General features: G+C 44.9%; 1 protein-coding gene across 2 annotated transcripts in view; it reads right to left on the bottom strand.

Annotated features, from left to right (window-relative positions):
• FGF13 (fibroblast growth factor 13) overlaps positions 1-25,647 on the bottom strand; it is a 520,464-nt gene that overhangs the window by 494,193 nt on the left and 624 nt on the right. For both annotated transcript variants that reach the window (XM_007452075.1, XM_007452077.1), the window contains exon 2: positions 25,200-25,412. In XM_007452075.1, the coding sequence (XP_007452137.1) occupies positions 25,200-25,248 (49 nt within the window). In that variant the 5' untranslated portion in view covers positions 25,249-25,412. The remainder of the gene's footprint in view (positions 1-25,199; positions 25,413-25,647) is intronic.

The following is a 25,647-nucleotide window of genomic DNA, read 5'->3' as shown; positions in this document are numbered from 1 at the left end:
CCGAAAAAAAAAAAAAAAAATGCACATCAGGTCACAGGGCTCTCCACCATACAACCCTCCACAGGTCTCCCAATGCATTTAAAAATGACAGTCAAACTCCTCATCCTGATAGATCAAGCCCTCAACGCCTTTTGCACTGGCCCCTGCCTACGTCTTGAGGTGCACCTCATGCCTCTCTAGTCATAATGAATGTTATTCAACTATTCACATTTCTACTTATATTTGCAAACCCTCTCCTTCTCCTTCCCTCTCTCTCTTACTTCCCTCCGTTCCCCTCCCCTTTCTTTGTCTCCAGATGCGCTGTTCTTGCTGCTTGAAATTCTCCTCGCCCTCCTCTCTGCGCGGCCAACTCCTAACTCACTTTTCTGATCCCAGTTAAACGTCTCTTTCCCCAGGAAGCCTTCCCTGCACCCCTTCCAGGCTGGGTTAGCTTCCCTCCTCTGGGCTCGCACTGCTCCCTGGGCTTCTCCTATTACACACTGCTCACACTGTGTTTATCCCAATCGACAATATCCTTGTGCGTATTCCCCACTAGACTGTGAGCCCCATGAGGGCAGGGACCATCTGTAGCTTGTTCACCTTTGTATCACCAGCACCTAGAATCAAGCCTGACACAGAGCTGGCACCCAACACATGTTCAATGAGTGGATTAAGTGAAATACATGGAACTGTACTGAAATTTCTTTGTGGCAACTTCTGGGTAATATTTGGGAGAGCACATTTACTTTTCTGCAACCACTGAAGTCAAAGCTGAGAGCCACCAGGCGTGATGTAAGTTGGAGTCGTTAATGAGTTGCAGCCTGCCTGGCTATAGCCCCAGCTCTCAAGAATGACGTTATCTGTTAAATACCAATGGTCTTTTTGACTTAATAAAAATTCACGACCTACTAATAACTAGCCATATTACTTTGTACTTTTGTATGAATAAAGTTGATTAAGTTGCTTTCTGGGCTGGTAGTATCTGACTGCTAAACAATCCATATTCTGAATAGCTAAAAGGTTATCTCGCACTCCTGTTTTAAAACAAAACAAAACACTGCAAACGCAGATGTGGATTTCTAAGCACAGAGCCTACAATTCACAGAACTCCAAGGCCTTTGATCTTAGTAGCACAAAATAAACAACGTTAAACCACGAGACATCACTTCACACCTCTCGGAACGGCTATTATGAAAAAGACAAGAAATAACAAGTGTTGGTGCGGATGTGGCCAAAAGGGAACCCTCATAAGCTGTTGTTGGGAATGTAAATTGATGCAGCCACTATGGAAGACAATATAGAGATTCCTCAAAAAATTAAAAATAGAACTACCATAGGATCCAGCAATTCCACTTCTGGGAATTTACCCGAAGAATACAAAAACACTAATCCGAAAAGATATGTGCACCCCTATGTTCACAGCAGCATTATTTATAATAGCTGAGACATGAAAACAACCTAAATGCCCATCAATGGATGAAGAAGATGTGGTATACAAGAGAATACTACCAGCCATAAAAAAGATAAAATCTTGCCCTTTGGGACAACATGGATGGACCTTGAGGGTATCGTGCTAAGGGAAATAAGTCACACGGAGAAACACCGTACGACTTCATTCATATGTGGAATATAAAAAAACTAATCAACAAATAAAAATAAATAAATGAAAGAACAAACCAAACAAAACCACGTAGATACAGAGAACAGAGTAGTGGTTACCTGAAAGGGGAGGGGGAGGGCGAAATGGGCAAAAGGATCAACTGTATGGTGACCCGTGGAAACTAAATTTTTGGTGGTAAAAAAAAAAAAAAAAAAAACTTTAACAACAAAGGCTTCTACTTAAAAATCTAATGAGTTTTATTCATTTAAAAAGATCATATCCCACGGTTTTGTTCACAGTCAGCATTTAAACTCGTCCATTGTTATCACTGAGCCTGCTTGAATTTTGTATAGCTTTGTCTCTTCATGTATTTCTTCCAATCAGGGAACCTGCTTGTTAATGCAGAGAGAAATGGTGTTTTTGAAATTCTTCTTAAAAACTGGAAATCACTGAGAACATCCACTGCCACATGAGTGGCATAACTCAGGGCACGCAAGGCCTGGCCTGTCACTAGGCTGACTCGCTGCTCAAGGAACCCTGAACTTCCTTCGGTTCTCTACGTAAGCCCGGTTCTCACTGTCTGCCAGCCTTTGCATGTACCGTTCCCACTTGCCATGAAACTTGTTCCGTCTCATCAACTGACGAACCCTTGCTCATCCTGGAGGTGTCAGGTCAATGTTCCCACTACTAACTGCCCCCCAGCTAGGGCAGTGCCCTTCTCGCGAGCTTCCCCAGCTCTCCATCCTTCCCACTGTCAGCTCTGAGGGAGCAAGGACAGGGACTCTCTGCCCCTCAGTGCCTGGCACTGAGCCTGCCAGGTGGCTGGTGCTCTTTGAATGAATGGTGTCCAGATTCTCAGGCATGTGTTTCTAAAGTATTGTCTATCACCTAATAAGTGTATCTGCACGCTCTCTGCTCACCAATGGGAAACAGAATATATTAAATATTGCTAGGGCTTTTATTAGAAACCAGAGTCCACTTCGGGAGATTTCTATTTCGGGAAACATATAAAAGATGTTCTGGAGGGTTTTGAAGATGGCAAGGGGCGTGAAAAACAAGGCTTAGGAGCCAGTACACAGAGTGGGAAATATGTGCCCCGATACAAATACAGCACTCACGGCACTAGCTGTACAAGCCAAAGCCACACACAAGACCTGTGCAAACCATCTTATGAGGGGGCTGGGAGGAGAGAGGCTGCACAGTGAAGATGTTCAGAGGGGCTACACAGATCAACACTAAAGTCCAGGCCTGGATATCTCCTCTATTTCATGCCAAGTATTCAGCAAAGGACTGAGAGAAAGAAACTTAACTGTCACATATTTAAACCTAATTTGTGCGCCTGAACATAAGCCATGTCTCACACATAAAAGAAGCAGAGGAAAACAAAAATGTCAAGTTGTTCCAAGACTAACTAGGAAGTTACAATTTTCCAAATGACAGAATGAGTCAAATTTCTGTTCAAACAAGCATTTAATGTACTTGCTTTATGGGCCAGTCTCTGTCCTAGGTTACTGGACATCCGCAGATGAATGACAGTGGCCCTGAGCTCAAGAAGTTTACAGTACAGGGGGAGAGACTTACAAAGCAAAAGGGAAATGGAGATAAACTGCAAAGGCCACTGGAAGGCACAGTCCACTCCAAATGCAGGGAAGAAGGATCATGAAGCCTGTCTCAGAGAAACCACATTATTTCTACCAAAACATCACTGTACCAAAAAAAAAACCCACCATAAAAAAAATACATAGACAGAAGAGGACCAACAAAAGCCCTATTCTCTCTTCTCATGGTTCTCAAACTTGCAAGCCATTTGGATTAACACCTTCATCCTCAGGGCCCAGCCTGATGGTTTGGGCTCTTCCTTCACTTCATTCACCATATTATTTTGATGACCTAGGACTAAGACTGAGGAAACAAATCGAGTACGTTAAAGCAACTTCTCCCGGGAACTCCCTGGAGGTCCAGTGGTTAGGACTCAGTGCTTTTACTGCCGGGGCCCAGGTTCAATCTCTGGTCAGGGAACTAAGATCCCACAAGCTGCCCAACACAGCCAAAAAAAAAAAAAAAAAAAAAAAAAAAAACCAGGGCTTCCCTGGTGGCACAGTGGTTGAGAGTCCGCCTGCCAATGCAGGGCACACGGGTTCGTGCCCCGGTCCAGGAAGATCCCACATGCCACGGAGCAGCTGGGCCCATGAGCCGTGGCCGCTGAGCCTGCGCGTCCGGAGCCTGTGCTCCGCAACAGGAGAGGCCACAACAGTGAGAGGCCCGCGTACCACAAAAAACAAACAAAAAGACCCAACTTCTCCCATCACTTAAACAACAACAACAAAAGAATCAACAGCCATGCTCACAGCAGCATTAGCCAAAAGGTAGAAGCAAAACCCAAATGTCCATCAGCAGAGGAAATGGATAAAGAAAATGTGGTACATACATACGTGATGGTTGATTTTGTGTCAACTTGGCTGGGCTATGAGATGTTTTACCAGATAGCTGGTAAAACATTATCTTGGGGTGTGTCTGTGAGGGTGTCTCTGGAAAGGATTAGCATTTGAGTCACTAATGTGGGCAGAGGCACCATCCAACCCCTTGAGGTCCCCAACAGAACAAAAGGCTGGGGAAAGGGCAAATTCTCTTTCTCCTTGAGCTGGGATGTCCATCCCCTCCTGCCCATGCACATCGGAGGTCCTGGTTCTCAGGCCTTCAAAGTCCAGGACTTACGCCATCCGACCCCCCACCCCACCCCCAGGCCTTCGATCTTGGAGTAAGAGTTACATCGTCAGCTCCCCTGGTTCTCAAACCTTTGTACTCAGACTGAATAACACCATGGGCTTTCCTGGTTCTCCATCCTGCAGCTGGCAGACTGTGGGACTTCTCGGCCTCCATAACCACATGAGGCAATTTCTATAATAAATGTCCTCTATCTCCATGTCTATCTATATAGAGATATCTTATTGATTCTGTTTCTCTGGAGAAACCAGACTAATACAATATACAAGGGAATATCATTCAGCCTTTTAAGAGGACATTCTGACACATGCCACAACATGGATGGACCACGAGGACATTATCTTAAGTGAAATAAGCCAGTCACAAAGAGATAAATGCTATAAGATTCCACTTACATATAAGTTCTCAAAAACAGTCAAACTCATAGAAACGGAAAGAAGAGTGGTGGTTTCCAGGGGCTGGGGGTAAGAGGGATGGGGAGGTGTTGCTTAATGGGTAGAGTTTCAGTTACACAGGATAAAAAAGTTCTGGAGATTGGTTGCACAACAATGTGAATATACTTAACACTACTGAACTGTGCACTTAAAAATGGTTAAATATGATAAATTTTCTATCACGTTTATTGTATCACAATTAGAAATAAAATTTTTATGAAGAATCATGCTGTAAAGCTACATGGTACATTGTCTTGAACCTCGACTCCAAGAACAAGTGGTTATGGTGCACAAAGGCCCCAAACAGTTTAACTTGTGTAGAAATACCCTAGTCCATCTAATGAAAGTTTCCTTACCTAATGTAATAAACAGGACAAAAAAACCCCCAATGTTCAGCTCTTTTAGTCACAGGTAAGTACACTGGTATGAGAGATGAACACACTTTTAAAAACTGTTCTTGCCTTTGTGGGGAAAAAACAATACAGGCAAATTTTATTTAGGTCACAGCAGTTACTGTAAACATCTCAAGGAAAGCTTATTAATAATAGCCACCCACAAAGAACCTGGTTTCAACCATGGAATGTCAAGGAGTCACTGGAAGGGAGACTGGGGGAGAATTTGACTGAATTTTGGAAATCAGAGTGCTAGCATCTTTTTGTAGTTGAATTCGGATTCAGAAATAGCAAATGGAACCAATATTTTAAATTTGGAATTGGAACTAGATGATGTGTGAAGGGCTTCTGGCTCTAAATCATAAAGACTGATGGCTTACTTGATTTAAAAAAAAATCAGGGAAACATCCTAAATATTTAGGCCAATCCTTGATTCTGCTACCAGTAGAGTCAAAGACGCCACCTTTACTATCAATGTGGTCACACAGAAATGCACTGGGCTAGGCTCCTGTTAATAAGTTGCTTTCTGGCCTTGGGCAGATCACTACATCGCTGTGGGCCTGATTTCCCTCTTCTCTCTAATGGGAAGGTTGGGCAAAATGGTTATTATGGTCCCTCCGAGCTATCATAATCTCTCATTAAGAACCCTGGAAGTATGAGAGGGCAGACAGCAGAAGCAAGAAGAACTACAATCCTGCAGCCTGCGGAACAAAAACAACATTCACAGAAAGACAGAAAAGATGAAAAGGCAGAGGGCTATGTACCAGATGAAGGAACAAGATAAAACCCCAAAAACACAACTAAATGAAGTGGATATAGGAAACCTTCCAGAAAAAGAATTCAGAATAATGATAGTGAAGATGATCCAGGACCTCGGAAAAAGAATGTAGGCAAAGATCGAGAAGTTGCAAGAAATGTTTAACAAAGACCTAGAAGAATTAAAGAACAAACTCCTAGAAGAATTAAAGACTAAACAAACAGAAATGAACAATACAATAACTGAAATGAAAAACAAACTAGAAGGAAGCAGTAGCAGAATAACTGAGGCAGAAGAACGGATAAGTGACCTGGAAGACAGAATGGTGGAATTCACTGCCACAGAACAGAATAAAGAAAAAACAATGAAAAGAAATGAAGACAGCCGAAGGGACTTCTAGGACAACATTAAACACAACAACATTCACATTACAAGCGTCCCAGGAGAAGAGACAGACAGAGGACCAGAGAAAATCTTTGAAGAGATTATAGTCGAAAACTTCCCTAACATGGGAAAGGAAACAGCCACCCAACTCCAGGAAGTGCAGAGAGTCTGAGGCAGGATAAACCCAAGGAGAAACACGACGAGACACGTAGTAATCAAACTGACAAAAATTAAACACAAAGAAAACTTATTGAAAGCAACAAGGGAAAAACAACAAATAACATACAAGGGAACTCCCATAACGTTAACAGCTGATTTCTCAGCAAAAACTCTGCAAGCCAGAAGGGAGTGGCATGATATATTTAAAGTGATGAAAGGGAAGAACCTACAACCAAGATTACTCTACCCGGCAAGGATCTCATTCAGATTCGATGGAGAAATCAAAAGCTTTACAGACAAGCAAAAGCTGAGAGAATTCAGCACCACCCAACCAGCTCTACAACAAATGTTAAAGAGACTTCTCTAAGTGGGAAACACAAGAGAAGGAAAGGACCTACAAAAACAAACCCAAAACAATTAAGAAAATGGTCATAGGAACATACATATCGATAATTACCTTAAACGTGAATAGATTAAATGCTCTAACCAAAAGACACAGGCTGGCTCAATGGATACAAAAACAAAACCCATATATATGCTGTCTACAAGAGACCCACTTCAGACCTAGGGACACATACAGACTGAAAGTGAGGGGATGGAAAAAGATATTCTATGCAAATGGAAATCAAAAGAAAGCTGGAGTAGCAATACTCATATCAGATAAAATAGACTTTAAAATAAAGAATGCTACAAGAGACAAGGAAGGACACTACATAATGATCAAGGGATCAATCCAAGAAGAAGATATAACGATTGTAAATATATATGCACTGAACACAGGAGCACCTCAGTACATAAGGCAACTGCTAACAGCTATAAAAGAGGAAATCGACAGTAACACAATAAGAGTGGGGGAGTTTAACACCTCACTTAAAACAGTGGACAGATCATCCAAAGAGAAAATGAATAAGGAAACACAAGCTTTCAATAACACAACAGACCAAATAGATTTAATTGATATTTATATGACATTCCACCCAAAACCAGCAGATTACACTTTCTTCTCAAGTGCACATGGAACATTCTCCAGAATAGACAAGATCTTGGGTCACAAATCAAGCCTCAGTAAATTTAAGAAAACTGAAATCATATCACACATCTTTTCTGATCACAACACTATGAGATTAGAAATCAATTACAGGGAAAAAAGTGTAAAAAACAGAAACACATGGAGGCTAAACAATACGTTACTAAATAACCAAGAGATCACTGAAGAAATCAAAGAGGAAATCAAAAAGTACCTAGAGACAAATGACAATGAAAACATGATGATCCAAAACCTATGGGATGCAGCAAAAGCAGTTCTAAGAGGGAAGTTTATAGCAATACAAGCCTACTTCAAGGAACAAGAAAAGTCTCAAATAAACAACCTAACCTTACACCTAAAGGAACTAGAGGAAGAAGAACAAACAAAACCCACAGTTAGCAGAAGGAAAGAAACCATAAAGATCAGAGCAGAAATAAATGAAATAGAAACAAAGAAAACAATAGCAAAGATCAATAAAACAAAAAGCTGGTTCTTTGACAAGATGAACAAAATTGATAAACCATTAGCCAGACTCATCAAGAAAAAGAGGGAGAGGGCTCAAATCAATAAAATTAGAAATGCCAAAGGAGAAGTTACAACAGACACCACAGAAACACAAAGCATCCTAGGAGACTACTACAAGCAACTCTGTGCCAATAAAATGGACAACCTGGAAGAAATGGACAAATTCTTAGAAAGGCATAACCTTTCAAGACTGAACCAGGAAGAAAGAGAAAATATTAACAGACCAATCACAAGTAATGAAATTGAAACTGTGATTAAAAATCTTCCAACAAACAAAAGTCCAGGACCAGATGGCTTCACAGGTGACTTCTATCAAACACATAGAGAAGAGCTAACACCCATCCTTCTCAAACTCTTCCAAAAATTGCAGAGGAAGGAACACTCCCATACGCATTCTATGAGGCCACCATGACACTGATACCAAAACCAGACAAAGATACTACAAAAAAAGGAAATTACAGACCAATATCACTGATGAATATAGATGCAGAAATCCTCAACAAACTACTAGCAAACAGAATCCAACAGCACATTAAAAGGATCATACAGCATGATCAAGTGGGATTTATCCCAGGGATGCAAGGATTCTTCAATATACGCAAATCAATCAATGTGATGCACCATATTAACAAACTTCAGGAGAAAAACCATATGATCATCTCAGTAGATGCAGAAAAAGCTTCTGACAAAACTCAACACCCATTTATGATAAAAACTCTCCAGAAAGTGGGCACAGAGGAAACCTACCTCAACATAATAAAGGCCATATATGACAAACCCACAGCAAACATCATTCTCAGTGGTGAAAAACTGAAAGCATTTCCTCTAAGATCAGGAACAAGAAAAGGATGTCCACTCTCGCCACTACTATTCAACATACTTTCGGAAGTCCTAGCCATGGCAATCAGAGAAGAAAAAGAAATAAAAGGGATACAAACTGGAAACGAAGAAGGAAAACTGTCGCTGTTTGCAGATGACATGATACTATACATAGAGAATCCTAAAGACGCCACCAGAAAGCTACTAGAGCTAATCAATAAATTTGGTAAAGCTGCAGGATACAAAATTAATGCACAGAAATCTCTGGCATTCCTATACACTAATGATGAAAAATCTGAAAGAGAAATTAAGGAAACACTCCCATTTACCACTGCAACAGAAAGAGTAAAATACCTAGGAATAAATCTACCTAGGGAGACAAAAGACCAGTGTGCAGAAAACTATAAGACACTGATGAAAGAAATTAAAGATGATACAAACAGATGGAGAGATATACCATGTTCTTGGATTGGAAGAATCAAAATTGTGAAAATGACTATACTACCCAAAGCAATCTACAGATTCAGTGCAATCCCTATCAAATTACCAGTGGCACGTTTTACGGAACTAGAACAAAAGCTCTTAAAATTTGTATGGAGACACAAAAGACCCCGAAGAGCCAAAGCAGTCTTGAGGGAAAAAAACGGAGCTGGAGCAATCAGGTTCCTGGACTTCAGACTATACTACAAAGCAACAGTCATCAAGACAATGGTACTGGCACAAAAACAGAAATATAGATCAATGGAACAGGATAGAAAGCCCAGAGATAAACCCACACACCTAATCTATGACAAAGGAGGCAAGGATATACTATGGAGAAAAGCCAGTCTCTTCAATAAGTGGTACTGGGAAAACTGGACAGCTACATGTAAAAGAATGAAATTAGAGCACTCCCTGACACCATACACAAAAATAAACTCAAAATGGATTAGAGAGCTAAATGTAAGACCGGACACTATAAAACTCTTAAGAGGAAAACATAGGAAGAACACTCTTTGACATAAATAACAGCAAGATCTGTTTTGATCCATCTCCTAGAGTAATGGAAATAAAAACAAAAATAAACAAATGGGACCTAATGAAACTTCAAAGCTTTATGCACAGCAACGCAAACCATAAACAAGACGAAAGGACAACCCTCAGAATGGGAGAAAATATTTGCAAATGAATCAACGGACAAAGGATTAATCTCCAAAATATATAAATAGCTCATGCAGCTCAATATTAAAAAAACAAACAACCCAATGCAAAAATGGGCAGAAGACCTAAATAGACGTTTCTCCAAAGAAGACATACAGATGGCCAAGAAGCACATGAAAAGCTGCTCAACACCACTAATTATTAGAGAAATGCAAATCAAAACTACAGTGAGATATCACCTCACACCAGTTAGAATGGGCATCATCAGAAAATCTACAAACAACAAATGCTGGAGAGGGCATGGAGAAAAGGGAAGCCTCTTGCACTGTTGGTGGCAATGTACATTGATACAGGCGCTATGGAGAACAGTATGGAGGTTCCTTAAAAAAATAAAAATAGAATTAACATATGACCCAGCAGTGCCACTACTGGGCATATACCCAGAGAAAACCAGAATTCAAAAGGACACATGCACCCCAATGCTCATTGCAGCACTATTTACAATAGCCAGGTCATGGAAGCAACCTAAATGCCCATCAACAGACAAATGGATAAAGAAGAGGTGGTACATATATACAATGGAATATTACTCAGCCATAAAAAAGGAACGAAATTGGGTCATTTGTAGAGACGTGGATGGATCTAGAGACTGCTATACAAAGTGAAGTAAGTCTGAAAGAGAAAAACAAATACTGCATATTAACGCATATATGCGGAACCTAGAAAAATGGTACAGATGAACCAGTTTGCAGGGCAGAAATTGTGACACAGATGTAGAGAACAAACATATGGGGACCAAGGCGGGAAAGTGGCGGGGGCAGGGGGGTTGTGTGATGAATTGGGAGATTGGGATTGACGTGTATACACTAATATGTATAAAATGGATAACTAATAAGAAGCTGCCTTATAAAAAAATATATACAATTCTAAAAAAACGAATCTTAGAAGCATGGCGGTGATGGTCACAGAACAATGTGAGTGCACATAATGCCAAAGAACTGTACACTTTAAAAAAAATCACTGTATATTTTCCCACAATAAAAAGTAAAAATGAAGATTTTTAAAAAGAACCTGGGAAGCGAAAACAGCCACTGCGAGCAATAGCTTATAATGAGAACTGCAGGAAGCCCAAATGCTTCAACAAGAGACCTCTAGCCTTGGCCTTTATTTCTTTATTTTTAATGAAGTAATCCTTGATCCGTAAAGAAACATTCAGATACACCAGAGATGATGCTATGAAAAGAAAACCTTTTCATAAAACAGTAAGTCCTTCAATATCGCAATGACCTCCCCATCCACCATTTAAATCCAATCTGTAGATATCAGGCTTTCAGAAAGCGAGCCTCCTCTCTATCAATATGGTCAAGCGAGAGGCACCCTGGTCAAAATCTCACTCTCAGTAAACCAAGCAACTCAACTCCTGGCTCAAAGGCAGGAGAACAAGTTTATTATCTTCTACCAGGTTTTCAGATCCTAGGGAGATGCCTTTGCACTAAAAAATCAATGCAAGATTTTTCAGCGTATTCAGTTTTGTCACTTGCCTGGAGACAATGGCCTCAGAAAAGAGGACGAACTGTCTTACTTCCCTTTCCTCCCTTTCTGTGTGCACTGCCGTTTAAAGACATGCTCTTTGTTCCATAAATTCAAAGATTGCTTTTATGTCCAGTGGGGTAGAGACAAAAAGCTGTGTTTTTTAAGTGGTGAAATCTGTCAAAGTCCCAAAGGCTCTTGTGATACAAATCGGGTCGTTCTATACAGCCTGAATCCCCAATTCCACAGGGGAAATAAAAACCATTTATAACTCAAAGTAACTAGCAGTAATAGGTCAATGCACCTGACTGCTCATGAACCAGTGACAGCGACACTGCTGGCTGCCTGGGGGAGACCAAGTAGGGAAGTGTCTGAGCCTGGCCCAACCCTTGCCATCCCACCCCGCCCCACCTCCTGCCACGTACAGGCAGGAAAGTGGTACCAAGAAGGGGGAATGCCCTTGCCCACCCGCTCTGGACTGGCAAAGGATTATCTTAGAAGTCGCACTTTCCAGACCCTTATCCCCCCACATGAAGATCCACTGAGGTCCAGCCCCCAGAAGGGTCAAAATACCTGCTCACTGACCTCCACCATTCTCACAGCTATGCTGGGATGGCCAGCTCTAGATGGCATCCCCAAAGCTCCCTCCCAGCCCCGCCCTCTCTGGAAGGGCCCAAGGCTTTGAAATTCTCTTCCTGGAAGCAACAGAAAGAACGGAGGCCAGCCTGACAAGAGAGAAAGGAGCAAGAATGGAGAAAGGAGGCTTCCAAACAGAACATCTGCCTGTGGAGGATGAGTATGGCTGAGAATACTGAGGACCCAATGCACACAGTTCATGGACGACAATGCTGGCCACAGAGCTCAGGGCTATTTTTGGAGATACTGAACCCTCTGAGAATCTGCTGAAAGCTATGGATGCCACCACCAGAAAAATGCACATTTACACATAATAGCCAGGGGTGCTTTGATGTCTCTAGGACAATGTTTCCCCAACTTGCTCAATGATAAGAATCACCCAGGTGCTGATTTACAATTCACAGTACCAAACTCTCTTCCTAAAGTTCTTGGGTCAGCAGGTCAGGGGGAGGGGTAGTTTTGTTTTTTGTTTTTTTTTAACAAACCCTACAGGTGACTGCTAACTTCCTGCAAGCTAGAGAAACACTGCTCAGGAGCAGTAAGCCCCGTAACTGGCTGTGCGTTCGAATCACTTAAGGAGATTTATAAACCATATGGGTTCATAAGCCCCATACTCAGATCTACTGAGTCAAATTCTCATGGTGGAGATGTATGTGGTGGAAGGTGGTGCTGATGCCCAAGCAGGTTCAGGAACCTCAGCTCTAGTGGTCCCTGGACCAAAGATGAATAACCCATGTCCAACTTCACCCAGGTTCCCTCCCTGGTAGTTTGGGCTGGCCAGGGCCCGGGGGCCCGGATGGCTATTATGGGCACCAGGTCACTCACTGCTTGACATATCACCAACATGGGACAGAGTGCTTTGTGCACTGAAAGTCCGGTTCCTCTAAGTAAACCTGTAAAATATCAGCTCCGTGAAAGCCGGGATGATTATGTGTTCTGCTCACTGCTGTCACATAAGAGGTTCAACAAATATTTATTGATAAAGTAATGGATGAATTACTTAATACATGAATTAGTAGAGTTGGCACTCTGTATCCACAAATTCCACGTCTGTGGATTCAACCAACTATGGATCTAAAAAACGCTTTTTTTTAATTCCAGAAAGTTTCAGAAAGCAAAACTTGAATTTGCCCCAGGCCATCAACTATTTACACAGCATTTACACTGTATTTACAACTATTTACATTTGCATTAGGTATTAGAAGTAATCTAGAGATGATCTAAAGTCTACAGGAGGATGTGCATAGGTTATATGCGGATACTACACCATTTTATATAAGGGACTTGATCATCCACGGATTTTATTTTGGTATCTGGGGGTGGGGGGTCCTGGAACCCATCCCCAGTGACTGTATAACTAAAATCCATTAAACTGGAGTATGACTGTCAGATGTGTCAATCTGTAGATTTATTTCTATGGCCAACAAGCCCTTTAACAAGAACCCTCTAACTTGAAAAATCAATACGAAAATCACTACTATTTTAATAATATTATCAGTATGACCATTGACCAAGTTCTATGTTTGTTTTTCACACATTATCTCATTCTATCTTTAAAATAGGCATGTGAGATAAATATAACTATCTCCATTGCGAAGAGGCTTAGAAAGATTATTTGCCCAAGATCATACAGCAACTAAGCAGAGGAACTTATATGTGAACCCAAGTTTCTAAAATCCATGCTTTTAACCATGCAGCCACTTCCACCTGGAAGATGGCCCACTGTAAAGTGAAAATTATACCCCAAATCAAATTAGCAATATTAAATCCAGATGGATTGTTGCTGTCATTCTAAGGGCTTCTGATATGGCCTGGAGTTTCAAAAGGTACAAGAGCATTTAAAGAAACCTAGGAAGGATGCTGAGCGTGATGGTCAAGTAACACATTTACTAGGAGGCCGAGCATGATGTTTAAGTAACACATTTACTAGGATGCTGAGCGTGATGGTTAAGTAACACATTTACTGAGTACTGTACCTCTTTTGTGAAAAGGGCCCTTGAGGAGGTTTAAAATCTAGTTGGGGAGATAAAACATGAGCAGATGAAAAATGCATCATCAGATTTATCCACAGTAGTCCACGGACATTGCCAGATGGGTAACCGAGAAGCCCAGTGCAAGGGGTAAACAGATCCTGTAGGGAGGGTGGGAGAGAGGCTTCCTGGAGGATGTGGGTTAAGCTTGGACATGAAGGATCACAAAATGTAGAAATAATAGGTAGTAGAGCATTCTAGATCAAGAAATGGTAAGAGCTGGAGCAGAAGAGTCAGTATGAAGACAATCCATAAGCAATATATTGTTTATGTTAATTTTCATTATATCATTATGATCATTATATACGTCCACTGTAGAGAAAATAGAAGATACGAATAAACATACATATACATATACATCCTCTATACATCGTCTATAAGCCAACCACCCAGAGATTCCTTTTGATATATATTCTTTCAGGGTTTATTCTAAGCATATTTGTGTGTGTATTTATTTAGACATGTGCATATTTGTCTACATGCATTTAATTTTATATGTATAAATTTACGTGTGTATTATAAAATTCAGAGAAAAAAGACTGGAAGGAAAATCTCAAAAAGAACCTGGGAGTACGACCCTTGGGGGATATTTTCTTCTTCATGCTTTTAGGATTTTCCGAATTGCATGCATTATTTTGTAATGTAAAAAAAATCGACACCACGAAACATAAGCAATATTAAAAGCAGACCAACTCAAAACGGTCAGGGGCGTTCTGGTCAAGATGCATCCTAGGTTTCTAACACAGCTGAAACCGAATTAACACTGACCAGAAGACAGAGGTTTGGCCAAGACCTGACTTCCAGGCTTTGAAGGGTATCCGCCTTTGAGGGGCCCAGCGGGAGGGTCAGGCGAAGGCAGGGCAAGGACGCCCTGATCGCTAGAGGGGGGTAGGGGTCAGGACACTCTTCCTCCGGCCCCGCCCGCCGCCACCATCTTAACGCTGCCGCCCACCGGCTGCAAAGCGCCCGCGGTCTAGACCTCCAGGCCGTGGGCCGCCCCCGGCGCCCCGCCCCCTCGGCGGCGCCCCCACGCGAGCGAGCCGGGCCGCCGGCACCCGGGGCCGGTGGGCAAAGCCCTCGGCTGCCCGCCGCCGCCGCCGCGAGCAGCTTTGCCATATGCCCGGCGCCGAGCGCTTCTTCGCCAAGTTTCACCTTCCGTGACACAACTTTTCCGTGTTTCTTTTTTCGGCAGCGGCCGCATCACGAGGCTCATGAGCACACAGGTTTGTAAACAACCCGCCGGCCGGATCCGCGGCGACTGAGGGACGCCGGTTAACCGGGCCGTTCGGCGTTCCCGCCCGGGTCCGAGCTTGTCAGGTACCAGTTAGTCGGAAAACAAACGCTCCCGGGAGCGAGAGCCACGAGGAGCGCCGGCCCCGCTTCCAAGGAGAACCGCTCACATTGTTCCCAGGGCTCCGAAAACCACGCGCAAATCCAAGAGCTCTTGGAAGTCTTTTCAGTAAGCCCCCCAAGGGAAGAGGCGAGCACACACACGGAGAATCAAAGGCAAAAGAAGCAGGTCAATTCACAATACTTTCAAAGCCGTGGTCGAAAGAAGATTCTTAAAATAGCTATAGGCATAATTCAAGAACTGCGCTCAGCCTGCCTTCTTTAGCTTGTTTACTTCTACTTTTAACAGCAAGATAAATATTTGAAGAACTCGATCTGTCTACTGACCCCCAGTGCAAGAGCAGGAGACACGCTACCTACATAATTTGGAGGGATTTTTTTTTGAGCACTGGGTTTCACATTTGTTATTAAACTTACCTATAACCACGCGATAGACCCGTCACTGTTCATTACGGCTGTTAAACCTAGGTTCTGCAGCACCAGAGAAACACTGCATGAGTCCTAACTTTGAGAACTATAATTAATAATGCTCGTTCAAGGAGTATGTCTCTGTTCACAAGACATATTTTTGGAAATATTAACGAACTGAAGGCAGCATAAACAGTATAAGAAATAAAGCTCGCACTTTATTTTTCCATTTAAAATGAGTTATATAATAAGTAGTGGAATGCTTCTTCCATGGAGCTACATGTTAAGGGGGGGTGGGGATTTCTTTTACTGAAGTTATAGCTATCAAGGGAGAAAATCCAGACATGAGAATCCTCCAATGAGCCCAGCACACCCTAAGGAACCCCATTCACTTAATGAAAACCACGGACATCTGTAGACAAGAAAAGAAAGGGGGCAGAACAGGGAGAAAAGGAGGGAGGGAGGGAAGGAGGAGAGGGTGGGGTTGAGAGAGAAAGAGAAGGGAAATGAGAGATGATTCTGATGAGAGGCAGACTGAAAGCATATGCCATGTAATGGAAAAAATAAATAAATAAACAATTGGGAGACTTACCCAGTTGTGAATTAAGAGGAAGTATAATCGATAGAACAAAGGTGAAACAAGCTCCCAGACTCAGTTCTGGGGAAGAAATACCATTATTTTCAAACTGACAGATGCTTACATCTTGAAAGTCAGACTCATGGCCAACTGAGGGGAGATGCACTTTGGAAAGTACAAGTGAGAATGTCCAAGGCCAAAGAGGAAGGAAAGGGCACCCCTAAGGCTTAAGGTAGGACTGGGTTTCTCTCGTCTCTGCGGGGGCGCAGCACAGTGCCTGAGATAGATAAGTCACTCAAGAAATCTGTTCGGAGATCTCTTTGGCTGCACAAAGATCACAGCCGTGGAGCAATCATGCCTGTATAGGCAAACTCTTCCTAGTCATGTCCACGTTGGCAAACGGCAAGTAATTTGGTCCTTGTGCAAACCTGGATTAGAAAAGAATCAACCGGGCTTCCCTGGTGGTGCAGTGGTTAAGAATCCGCCTGCCAATGCAGGGGACACGGGTTCGAGCCCTGGTCCGGGAAGATCCCACAAGCCGCGGAGCAACTAAGCTCGTGTGCCACAGCTACCGGTCTCAACCCGAGACTGTTTTCTCAGCTGTCAAATGGGAATAATAGTAGTACGTATATCTATCTTGGATAGCTTGAGATATTTCATGTCAATCCCTGACATATGGTCAGTGCTCAAAAAAACTATTGCTGTTACCAAATGCAAGTTCGTGTGCCGACGTCAGAGTTTGGAGCACAGAACCCCAAACTCCACAAAGGGCTTCAGCAAAGCATTTTTAAAGGCCAGGTGAGGGGGCTGGTCACAGGGTGTGTGATCAGCTCGTGCACAATTCTCTTGATGGTGAAGTAACAGGGCAATTAACTTTAATCAATCCTTAGGCGCCAGAAGGTCTGGGGGCTCCTGATCATCAAGTAGTTAAATTCTTCCATTGCGGGTGGGTTTTAGCATCTGGAAAACTCAGGAAATATGCATGAGATACTATTGTCTGGGTACTTCAGAGAGGAACTACAGCAGAGGATATGGGGGAGGGGTCTGTCCCCAGCAGGCCCCGTAGGGTCCCGCTCGGGTTACATTATTTTTAAGACTCCAACCAAAATTACTTCCCCATCCTATCTAGATGTCAGAAACTCAATCACTGACATTAATTCCCCGGAGTTAAAGCGCTGCCTCTGGCAACCCTTAGTTCAATGCCAGGTGCTGTGCCAGTAATTTGGGACCCACTAGCTGTGTGACCTCGTAGAAACTACATAATCTCCCTCAACTTCAATTTTCTCATCTCTAAAGTCCATAAATACTATTCACTATTTCATTTGGCTGTCATGAGGATTAAATGAGATATATATATAAAAATCATGCATGCCTAGTAAACAGTAAGCGCTCTGTAATTTAGAAGCTACTGTAATAACGATAACAATAACAACTATGATCATTATTGTTATTAAGGATGAATAAGACGTACCCCGGCTTAAAGGAATTCCCTACCTTGCCTAGATCATTCAACAAATGCTCCTTATGGGCTGCCAAGTACAAGACCCTGCTGAGTGCCCTAGGTTGGGGCAGGGTGGGGGGTCTTCCAAGAAACCAGATGCCAAGACAAGAAGAAGGGCTGTCAACCGGGAAAGGAAGCATGCTGACCGGAGAGGTGGCTAGGTCTCAGGGACCAAGAGTGCATCCTGCGAGATTCCATTTCCATTCAGTTCAATAAAGGGAGAACTAAAATATGATGACAGAAATCAAAATAGTAGTTGCCTTTGAAGGGGGAATGATTAGAAAGGGACACAAGAAAACTTTCTGGGGTGATGAAAATATTCTATCATGTGGGTGTAAACATTTGTCAAAATTCGTGGAGATGTACACCTAGGATTTGTTCATGTTGTATATAATCTTCAATTACACAAAAGGAAATCGGGTTCATACCATTTTTTTAAATAACTCTTTTATATATAATTTGGCCTCTGACCAGGCCTGCCTTTCACCAGAAGATATTTTTCTTTCTTCCCAGGCCCTACTGACAGGCTCCATAAAGGACAGACATGTATACCTGAGAATTCCTTTGGGCAACAGTGATTGTCCAAACCAAATCTGAAGTCTCTGCAAAAGGCTGAGAGCAGGCAGGGCAAGCAAACGCCTCAGCTCAGCCCAGCCCCAATGCACCCCCTGGAACGTCAACCTAAACCTTACACCGACATAAGCCAAGGGTGCTGCCAGAGTTTAAAAGACTCAGCAAGGACACCTACTACCCTCTGCCCACTGCCTGTGGGGAGGGTCTTAGCCAGTGTCACTAATACCATTTCCATTTGAAAATCAATGCTAAATGTAACTTACAAGGGCAGAGGCATGAGTAGGGCATGAGAACTGCTTAACAGTAATCTCAGCGTACAGTAATTGTAATTTAGGCTTAATGTTTATTACAAACCCAGATCCCTAATAAAACAGTCCTTCACATTTCCGCTGTGCCCCAAGAATCAAGAACTTATCTCTTTTCTAATATAAAACTCCCATTTTCAGGATTAATACCCTGGAAAACAAGGCTTTAGAGAAAAACAAATGGCCATCCAATTCAAGGAGAAATTAGACCTGCAGGCTGGAGTGGGGGGCATGATTACCATTTCACTTTCTTTAGGAAATTAGTGCCATTTACTCAGAAATTCACACCCCTAAGAAATGTTTCATCCAGATATGGCTTTCACCGAAGTGATAAAATGTCACGTTTTAAAATGTCAGAAATCTCATTCAAGTGAGTTTGTAGAACTGGTGTATCACAAATAGATAAAAGCTACATCTAGAGGTGGTGAGGACTGACCAGGATGCGCCACGCTACACAGGACGAGAAATCCTGCTGCTAACGTGTCTTCTGGATCCTCTGGATAGGGAAACGTAAATGGGTGGCTGCAGACAATGATTTATGCAGACATTTGTCTTCTCTGCTAATTGCTAAAGCTATATTTATGTGCCCAATCTTCGCATTCCAAAGACCACGTTAAGCTTAGCACGGTAATAGACATGGAGGATCCCCTCCACCTGCCACACTTTAATTCATGGGAGGTTTTTTTTCCCTCTTTGAATTGTTTAATCTTGGCAATCATCTTGTATTCCTTTCAAATTTCTCAACTCCAAAAATACAAGCCATAATGAAGCAGACACTACAAAGCCCTTTTATTGGATATATTTGAAGAGCTGCAACACATTCCGGTTGTTCTGTGTTGATTGTAATTCCCAGAATGAGGAGTTGATTTGAACATAAAACAGCACAGCTGCAAAGAGACCTGGAATGTTAAGTTTCCTCTCCCTAGTGACTGCCTCACAAATCAGCCCTCCAGCTTACCACCCAGACCCTGACTCCAGTTCTCTCCCAGTTCCGGCCCTGTGCTCAGAGCCACCATACATGTCCCTGCGCACGAGGCACGGACCTCAACCCCACAGCTCACTTTCTGCTCCTCGCTCATCCTGCAACATCCTTTCGGACTCCAACCTCCCTCACACCTCCAGCCCGAGGATGCATCCTAACGCCTTTTAACAATTTGAACTGTACTGGCAAGAGACTTAGAGGAAGCAGAGCTAAGAAGATACAGCGCCCCTAACCCGCATCCCACTCCTGCTCCGGCCTGTCAGTAAAGAAGCTGCACACCACTGGAAATAATAATGACGAGGATTTGGGGACACTGTGCACTCACCTTCTGCACCTATCCCCAAGAACAGACCAACGCTTCTGATTAGAGATCTCCCTGGCCACACCCCCTCACTGAGGCTGTGATCACCATCTCGGCCACGGAAGCAAATCTGGGGCTTACGACACTCCATAATACCATACTGGTCCATGGTGACATGCACCAGGTGAAAAAACAAGCCCCTATGTGAGTAACAGGGAGATTATGATTGCTAGTTCTTTTTCTCTCTCTCGTTTTTCCCCCAATTTATTTATTTATTTTGGCTGCGTTGGGTCTTCGTTGCTGCGCGTGGGCTTACTCTAGTTGCGGCAAGCGGGGGCTACTCTTTGTTGCGGTGCGCAGGCTTCTCTCACTGCGGTGGCTTCTCTGGTTGCGGAGCACGGGCTCTAGGCACGCAGGCTTCAGTAGTTGCAGCACACGGGGCCTCGGTAGTTGTGGCTCGCGGGCTCCAGAGGGCAGGCTCAGTAGTTGTGGCGCACGGGCTTAGTTGTTCCACGGCATGTGGGATCTTCCTGGACCAGGGATCAAACCCGTGTCCCCTTCACTGGCAGGCAGATTCTTAACCACTGCGCCACCAGGGAAGTCCCTGACTGCTAGTTTTTAATAAGAGGTCACCAACATCATGACTTCCTGTGGGTGAAATACCTCTAAACACCTGCTTCAAGTCTGAGAAAGACACTTGACGGAGGTGACTGCAATAATCCACCAAGACCAAGATGAGCTTTTGGAATGGCCTTCCAGGTTCAAGACTTGATACGCTGGTTGCCTGACCACAATGCCCTGTCCTTCTTAGGTATGGTTAGAGAGGCTACTGGAAAAGGCCAGGAAGGGAACTGAAAATGAGCTGCACCCATAAATGCACGTGTGCAACGTAATCTGTTACAGCAACAGCTGTGCAAGTGGCTGGCGTCTCGGACTATGCGTGGAACTGTCCTCCACTGCTCAGCAGCCAGCAGAAACCCAGCCTGACGTTAGTGCTGGCCGTCTCAGAGAGAACCCACAGCCCACATGGCCTTTAAACCTGCCCAGATGTGATGGCTCTCAGGGCTAAGCACAAGGGAAGGGGTTGCTGAAAAAACACACCCAAACCCAAACCCAAACTCCAACTACAAACCAAATAACAGTTGTGGTTTTTTTTTTTGGCCATGTCACGTGGCATGTGGGATCTTAGTACCCGAACCAGGGATCGAACCCGTGCCCCCTGCAGTGGAAGCGCAGAGTCCTAACTGCCGGATCGCCAGGGAATTCCCAAACCAAATGACAGTTCTGAAATCGAGAATTGGCTAGGACTTTCACTCAATCTACAGACGATTTGGTTTTATCTGTAACAGGCTACACAGTCTCCGAATGCCACAGGAACACGGTTGCAGTAAACCAGACACAGCCTTAACTGAGTGCTTTTCCAACAGAGAACTGCTGAAAAGATCTTATGTGACAAGGTAGAGAAGAGAGTCAAAGCTAAGTGAATATCTGCTTGAACAACCAAATGTTATTCTTCCCTGAAATGGAACTAGGTCCTCCTGTTCAGGAGCTGAGTGCCCTAAACTATATATTCATCTGCCAATTTAAAAGTTTATGCATGGGACTTCCCTGGAGGCGCAGTGGTTAAGAATCCGCCCGCCAATGTAGGGGACATGGGTTCGAGCCCTGGTCCGGGAAGATCCCACATGCCGTGGAGCAACTAAGCCCGTGCGCCACAACTACTGAGCCTGCGCTCTAGAGCCCGCGAGCCACAACTGCTGAGCCCGTGTGCCACAGCTACTGAAGCCCACGCACCTAGAGCCCGTGCTCCACAACAAGAGAAGCCACCGCAGTAAGAAGCCCGCGCACCACAATGAAGAGTAGCCCCCGCTCGCCGCCAACTAGAGAAAGCCCACAGGCAGCAACAAAGACCCAATGCAGCCAAAAATAAATAAATACTTTTTTTTAAAAAAAGAGTAGATGTTAAAGAACTTAATCTAAAAAAAAAAGTTTATGCAAAGCCTAAATACACAAAAGATGATTTGCTGCTCAAGAGGCCATTTTAATACTTTCAAAGACAATCAAGATTCCCCTCCCGCCTCCCGAAGAGGACAGTCCATCTTGTCTGGCTACGTTACTGAAAAAGGTTAGAGAAAACATCATCGTCCATCATTGGTCTTAACCTCAATGAGTTGAAGAACATCATTTAAAAAGACAAAGAGCAATTTATACGCTCTGAAAGCCATATTTCATTAAGCAGCACAAAATAACTAATTACCTGCTACCTATGCTTTAGAAATTCTAGAAACACTGTACTCTGTGATAATCTTCTATGCAGTTATGATAGGCTGTGAGCATCAACCCCAGGTGATGGGGTGGGAGGTCGAATTTAAACGAGCAGTAGGCTCTGAAAACATTATGAAATTCATTCAAACTGTTGCTAAATTTTGACTTGATTCAATCATTTGTCACACCATCATTCAAAATTAAGTGTGTATATTCAAAGTACCTAATAAATGTTCAATCCTGTATCTGTTGCAGAATGTGCTCCTGAGTCACTTAGCCTAAAAAAAAATCCAAAAATGACTTATACAAAGGAAATCTGTAAATAACCTATACATAGGAAATCTGTAAATAACCCAACCTCTCCATGAATATTGTCAATAAACTTTATTAGCTAAAAATATAAATAGACTTGGTATCTTTCATCTCTAACATAAAAAGTAGTCTTTAAAATTTACTCACACAAGACTTTTAACATATTTACCTGAAAGGGTAAAATACCAAGGGCTACTAGGCATTCACTATTTTGAAAATACTCTATATTCAACAACCAACAGAAAGGCAGAAATGGGATTCGGGCTCTTAGCAGCCATAAGATTCCCATCTCCTCGGGAAAGTAAACTCCCTTCTTAAAAGTTGTCTTGTAAAATTACTTTAATTTATTCTAATTACAACCGTAATTCCAAATGCTAATTACACAATTCATACAGAGAGGTATTCGGTTTCAAATGTCGTGAGTCAACATAAGAAAATGTTATGACATACGCCTAGTAAAAATTTTCATTATCAAGTGACAGAAACTTGTCCTAATGTTTCCAGACTTCTTACTCCGCTCTGGACGATTACAAATTATATTCCTAGAACAGCATCTCATTTTCTGTGAATGAATTTGGTTTCAGGGTCCTCCCAAAGGTAGCCTGAAATAAGCCTTAGGTAACCACCTGATGGAAATCAGGGACCATAGTTCCAGAAACAAGCTTGAAATACTCCCAGATGCAGAAGGGGAATCACTCGCCTAGGTCAATTTGGTGCTACCATCTTCAATTGTATTCACCTGTCTGGGCCCTCAACGGAAAACAAAACCTGCTAACGACCCGGAAGTCACGGAAGTCACTTTCTCTTATCATACGAATGCCTGTTTAAAAAGCACAACAATTAGGAAAGCTCTGGAAAAGTGTAGCAGGAGTTCTACTTCCCGGTTGACCATTTCAATTAATCTGTGCACCTCAAACAGCCTGCGGGTATCAGTGGGTCCGAAGGGAGTGACCTCTAGCCTTGAGGCAGGCCGATGGCAACACTGACCCTTAGTACAGCAGATCTAAACGCCCCACAAACTTCTGGAGCCTCTCGTCGGCGCTTCGCCTAGTTGGAAGAGAACCGGCTCCATTTAGAAACAAGGATAAAGGCCCTGAGCTGAAGACTTTGACAACTTTCCGCGGGGGAGGGCTGACGCTGCCCTAGAATCTCCCGGGAAAGAAAGCTCCTGAGAGATGGGGAGAGGCGAGAAGGAGGAGATGGGAAAAAGGAAGAGGGAAAGGAGTGGGAGGGAAGGGAGCCCCAGGGCTCAGGGAGGAATCGGGGCCCCGTGAACGAAGGCTGGGGCTCCCCCCACTGCAGCCCCACTTCTGCAACAGCGTGGACCCGGCGTGGGTCGCCGCAGTTCAGCATGCCTGGGGCCCTCCGGGCCGGTCCAGCCCACTCCGGCGTCCGCTCTGTGGCCATTCCGGACACTTGCACCTAAGGCACCTGCCGTTTCCCCCACGGCTCTACCACACCCCCTCTTCTGTGCCTCTCTGCACCCGGGTCTTCAAGGATGCTGTCTCCAGCTTACATTCCGGAGCTAAGCCGGGTCCTCAGCAAGGCCAAGGCTAGAACTGGTGGGGGTCGGGGGGACGCCCCTTCTTTCTCCCGAGTTCTCCCGGGCCTGAGCCCTGCTCCGCTGCGCCTCCCCAGCCCGCCGGTGGGAGGCCCGAGGCCAAGAAGCGCTCTTGGGGGGACCGGCGGTCGGGCGCCGCGGGCCAGGTGGCTAAACCCCCCAGAGTGGAGGGAGGGGACTCTCCCCTCCCGCGGGGACCCGCTTCTGCTGGGCAATGGTACCAAGGGGACAAGAGCCTTTGTTCTCCCGGGGCTCGGCGAGGCTGCGCAGCCGGCGCGCGGCGCGGGCGGCGCCGGGGCACCGGGATCGCTCACTTTTGCACGCGGCGTGTGGAAGGTTGCAAGCTCCTGCCTTCTGGGGAGGGGACGTAGAGAGTTGCGGAGCGGAGGGCGTGAGGGGGAAAGGAGCGTGGGGGGAGGGGTTGTGCGTGTCGGCCAGGCTCTTTGTTTGCATTGGGGGCGGGGAGAGGGGGGGTTGAAGGTGGATTCGAGCTTGGGTTCTAAGAGTGGGGCAGATTCCTGAGTATGTCACCATGTTGCACCCGCGCAGCACACATATGTACACTCGCGCACACGCACACACAGGCACTCGCACGGAGAGGGGGCCGGCCGGTGAGAGGCAGCGCTGTTCCCGGCGCTCGCGGCTGCAGCAGCTTCGTCTGCCCGCAGCGCCACCCCGGTGCGTCCAGAGGGGGAGAGAAGAGGCTGGAGGCACTCGCGGGGCGACAATTCCACGAGGAAGGAGGGAAAGTGGTGCAAACCCAGGCCCCCCAGCGGCCCGGCCCCCGCCTTTCTCGCCGGGGTCGCAGAGGTCACGGGCAGCTTAGGCTCCGGGAGGGAGGCCGGGAGCCGCCGGAGGGCGGCGCGCACGCGAGTGGGCGAGGGAAACCAAGGGAAGGGAAGCTGGCGGACTCGGCGGGCGGGCTTACCCTTAGAAGCATCTTTCTCCTCTTTGGGTTTGGTCACCTTTCCACTCATAGATCCCAGCTTGCTTGACAAGGTTCGGCCAGGAGACGGAAGTCCTCGCCGAGCGGGCCGGACTTGGGAGAGTGCTCAGGGCGGCAAGTCACGACCGCGAGCTCCCCTCGGTGTGGCTCCGGGCAGAAGCCGCTTTCCCCCAGCGCTGCCGCCGCCGCCGCTGCCTACGAGAGAGTGGGGAGGAAAGGAGAGGGGTGAAGGAGGAGCCGCTGCCGCCGCCGCCGCCGCCGCCGCGAGCCCGAGCGGCCGGCCGCGGGAGGAGCCGCTCGCCTGGCTCCAGAAGTGCAGAGACAAAGCGGCGCGGCGCTCCCTCCGCGCCCCGCGCCCGCCGCTCCTGCCCACCCCCGCCCGCCCGCGGAGAGCCGCGCTCGCCGCCCCCGGGGCCGCCGAGAGGTGCGG

The sequence above is a fragment of the Lipotes vexillifer genome, unplaced genomic scaffold (assembly GCF_000442215.2).
Source record: "Lipotes vexillifer unplaced genomic scaffold, Lipotes_vexillifer_v1.1 scaffold1114, whole genome shotgun sequence".
NCBI lineage: Eukaryota > Metazoa > Chordata > Mammalia > Artiodactyla > Lipotidae > Lipotes > Lipotes vexillifer.
This window is presented reverse-complemented; position numbering and strand designations above follow the sequence as displayed.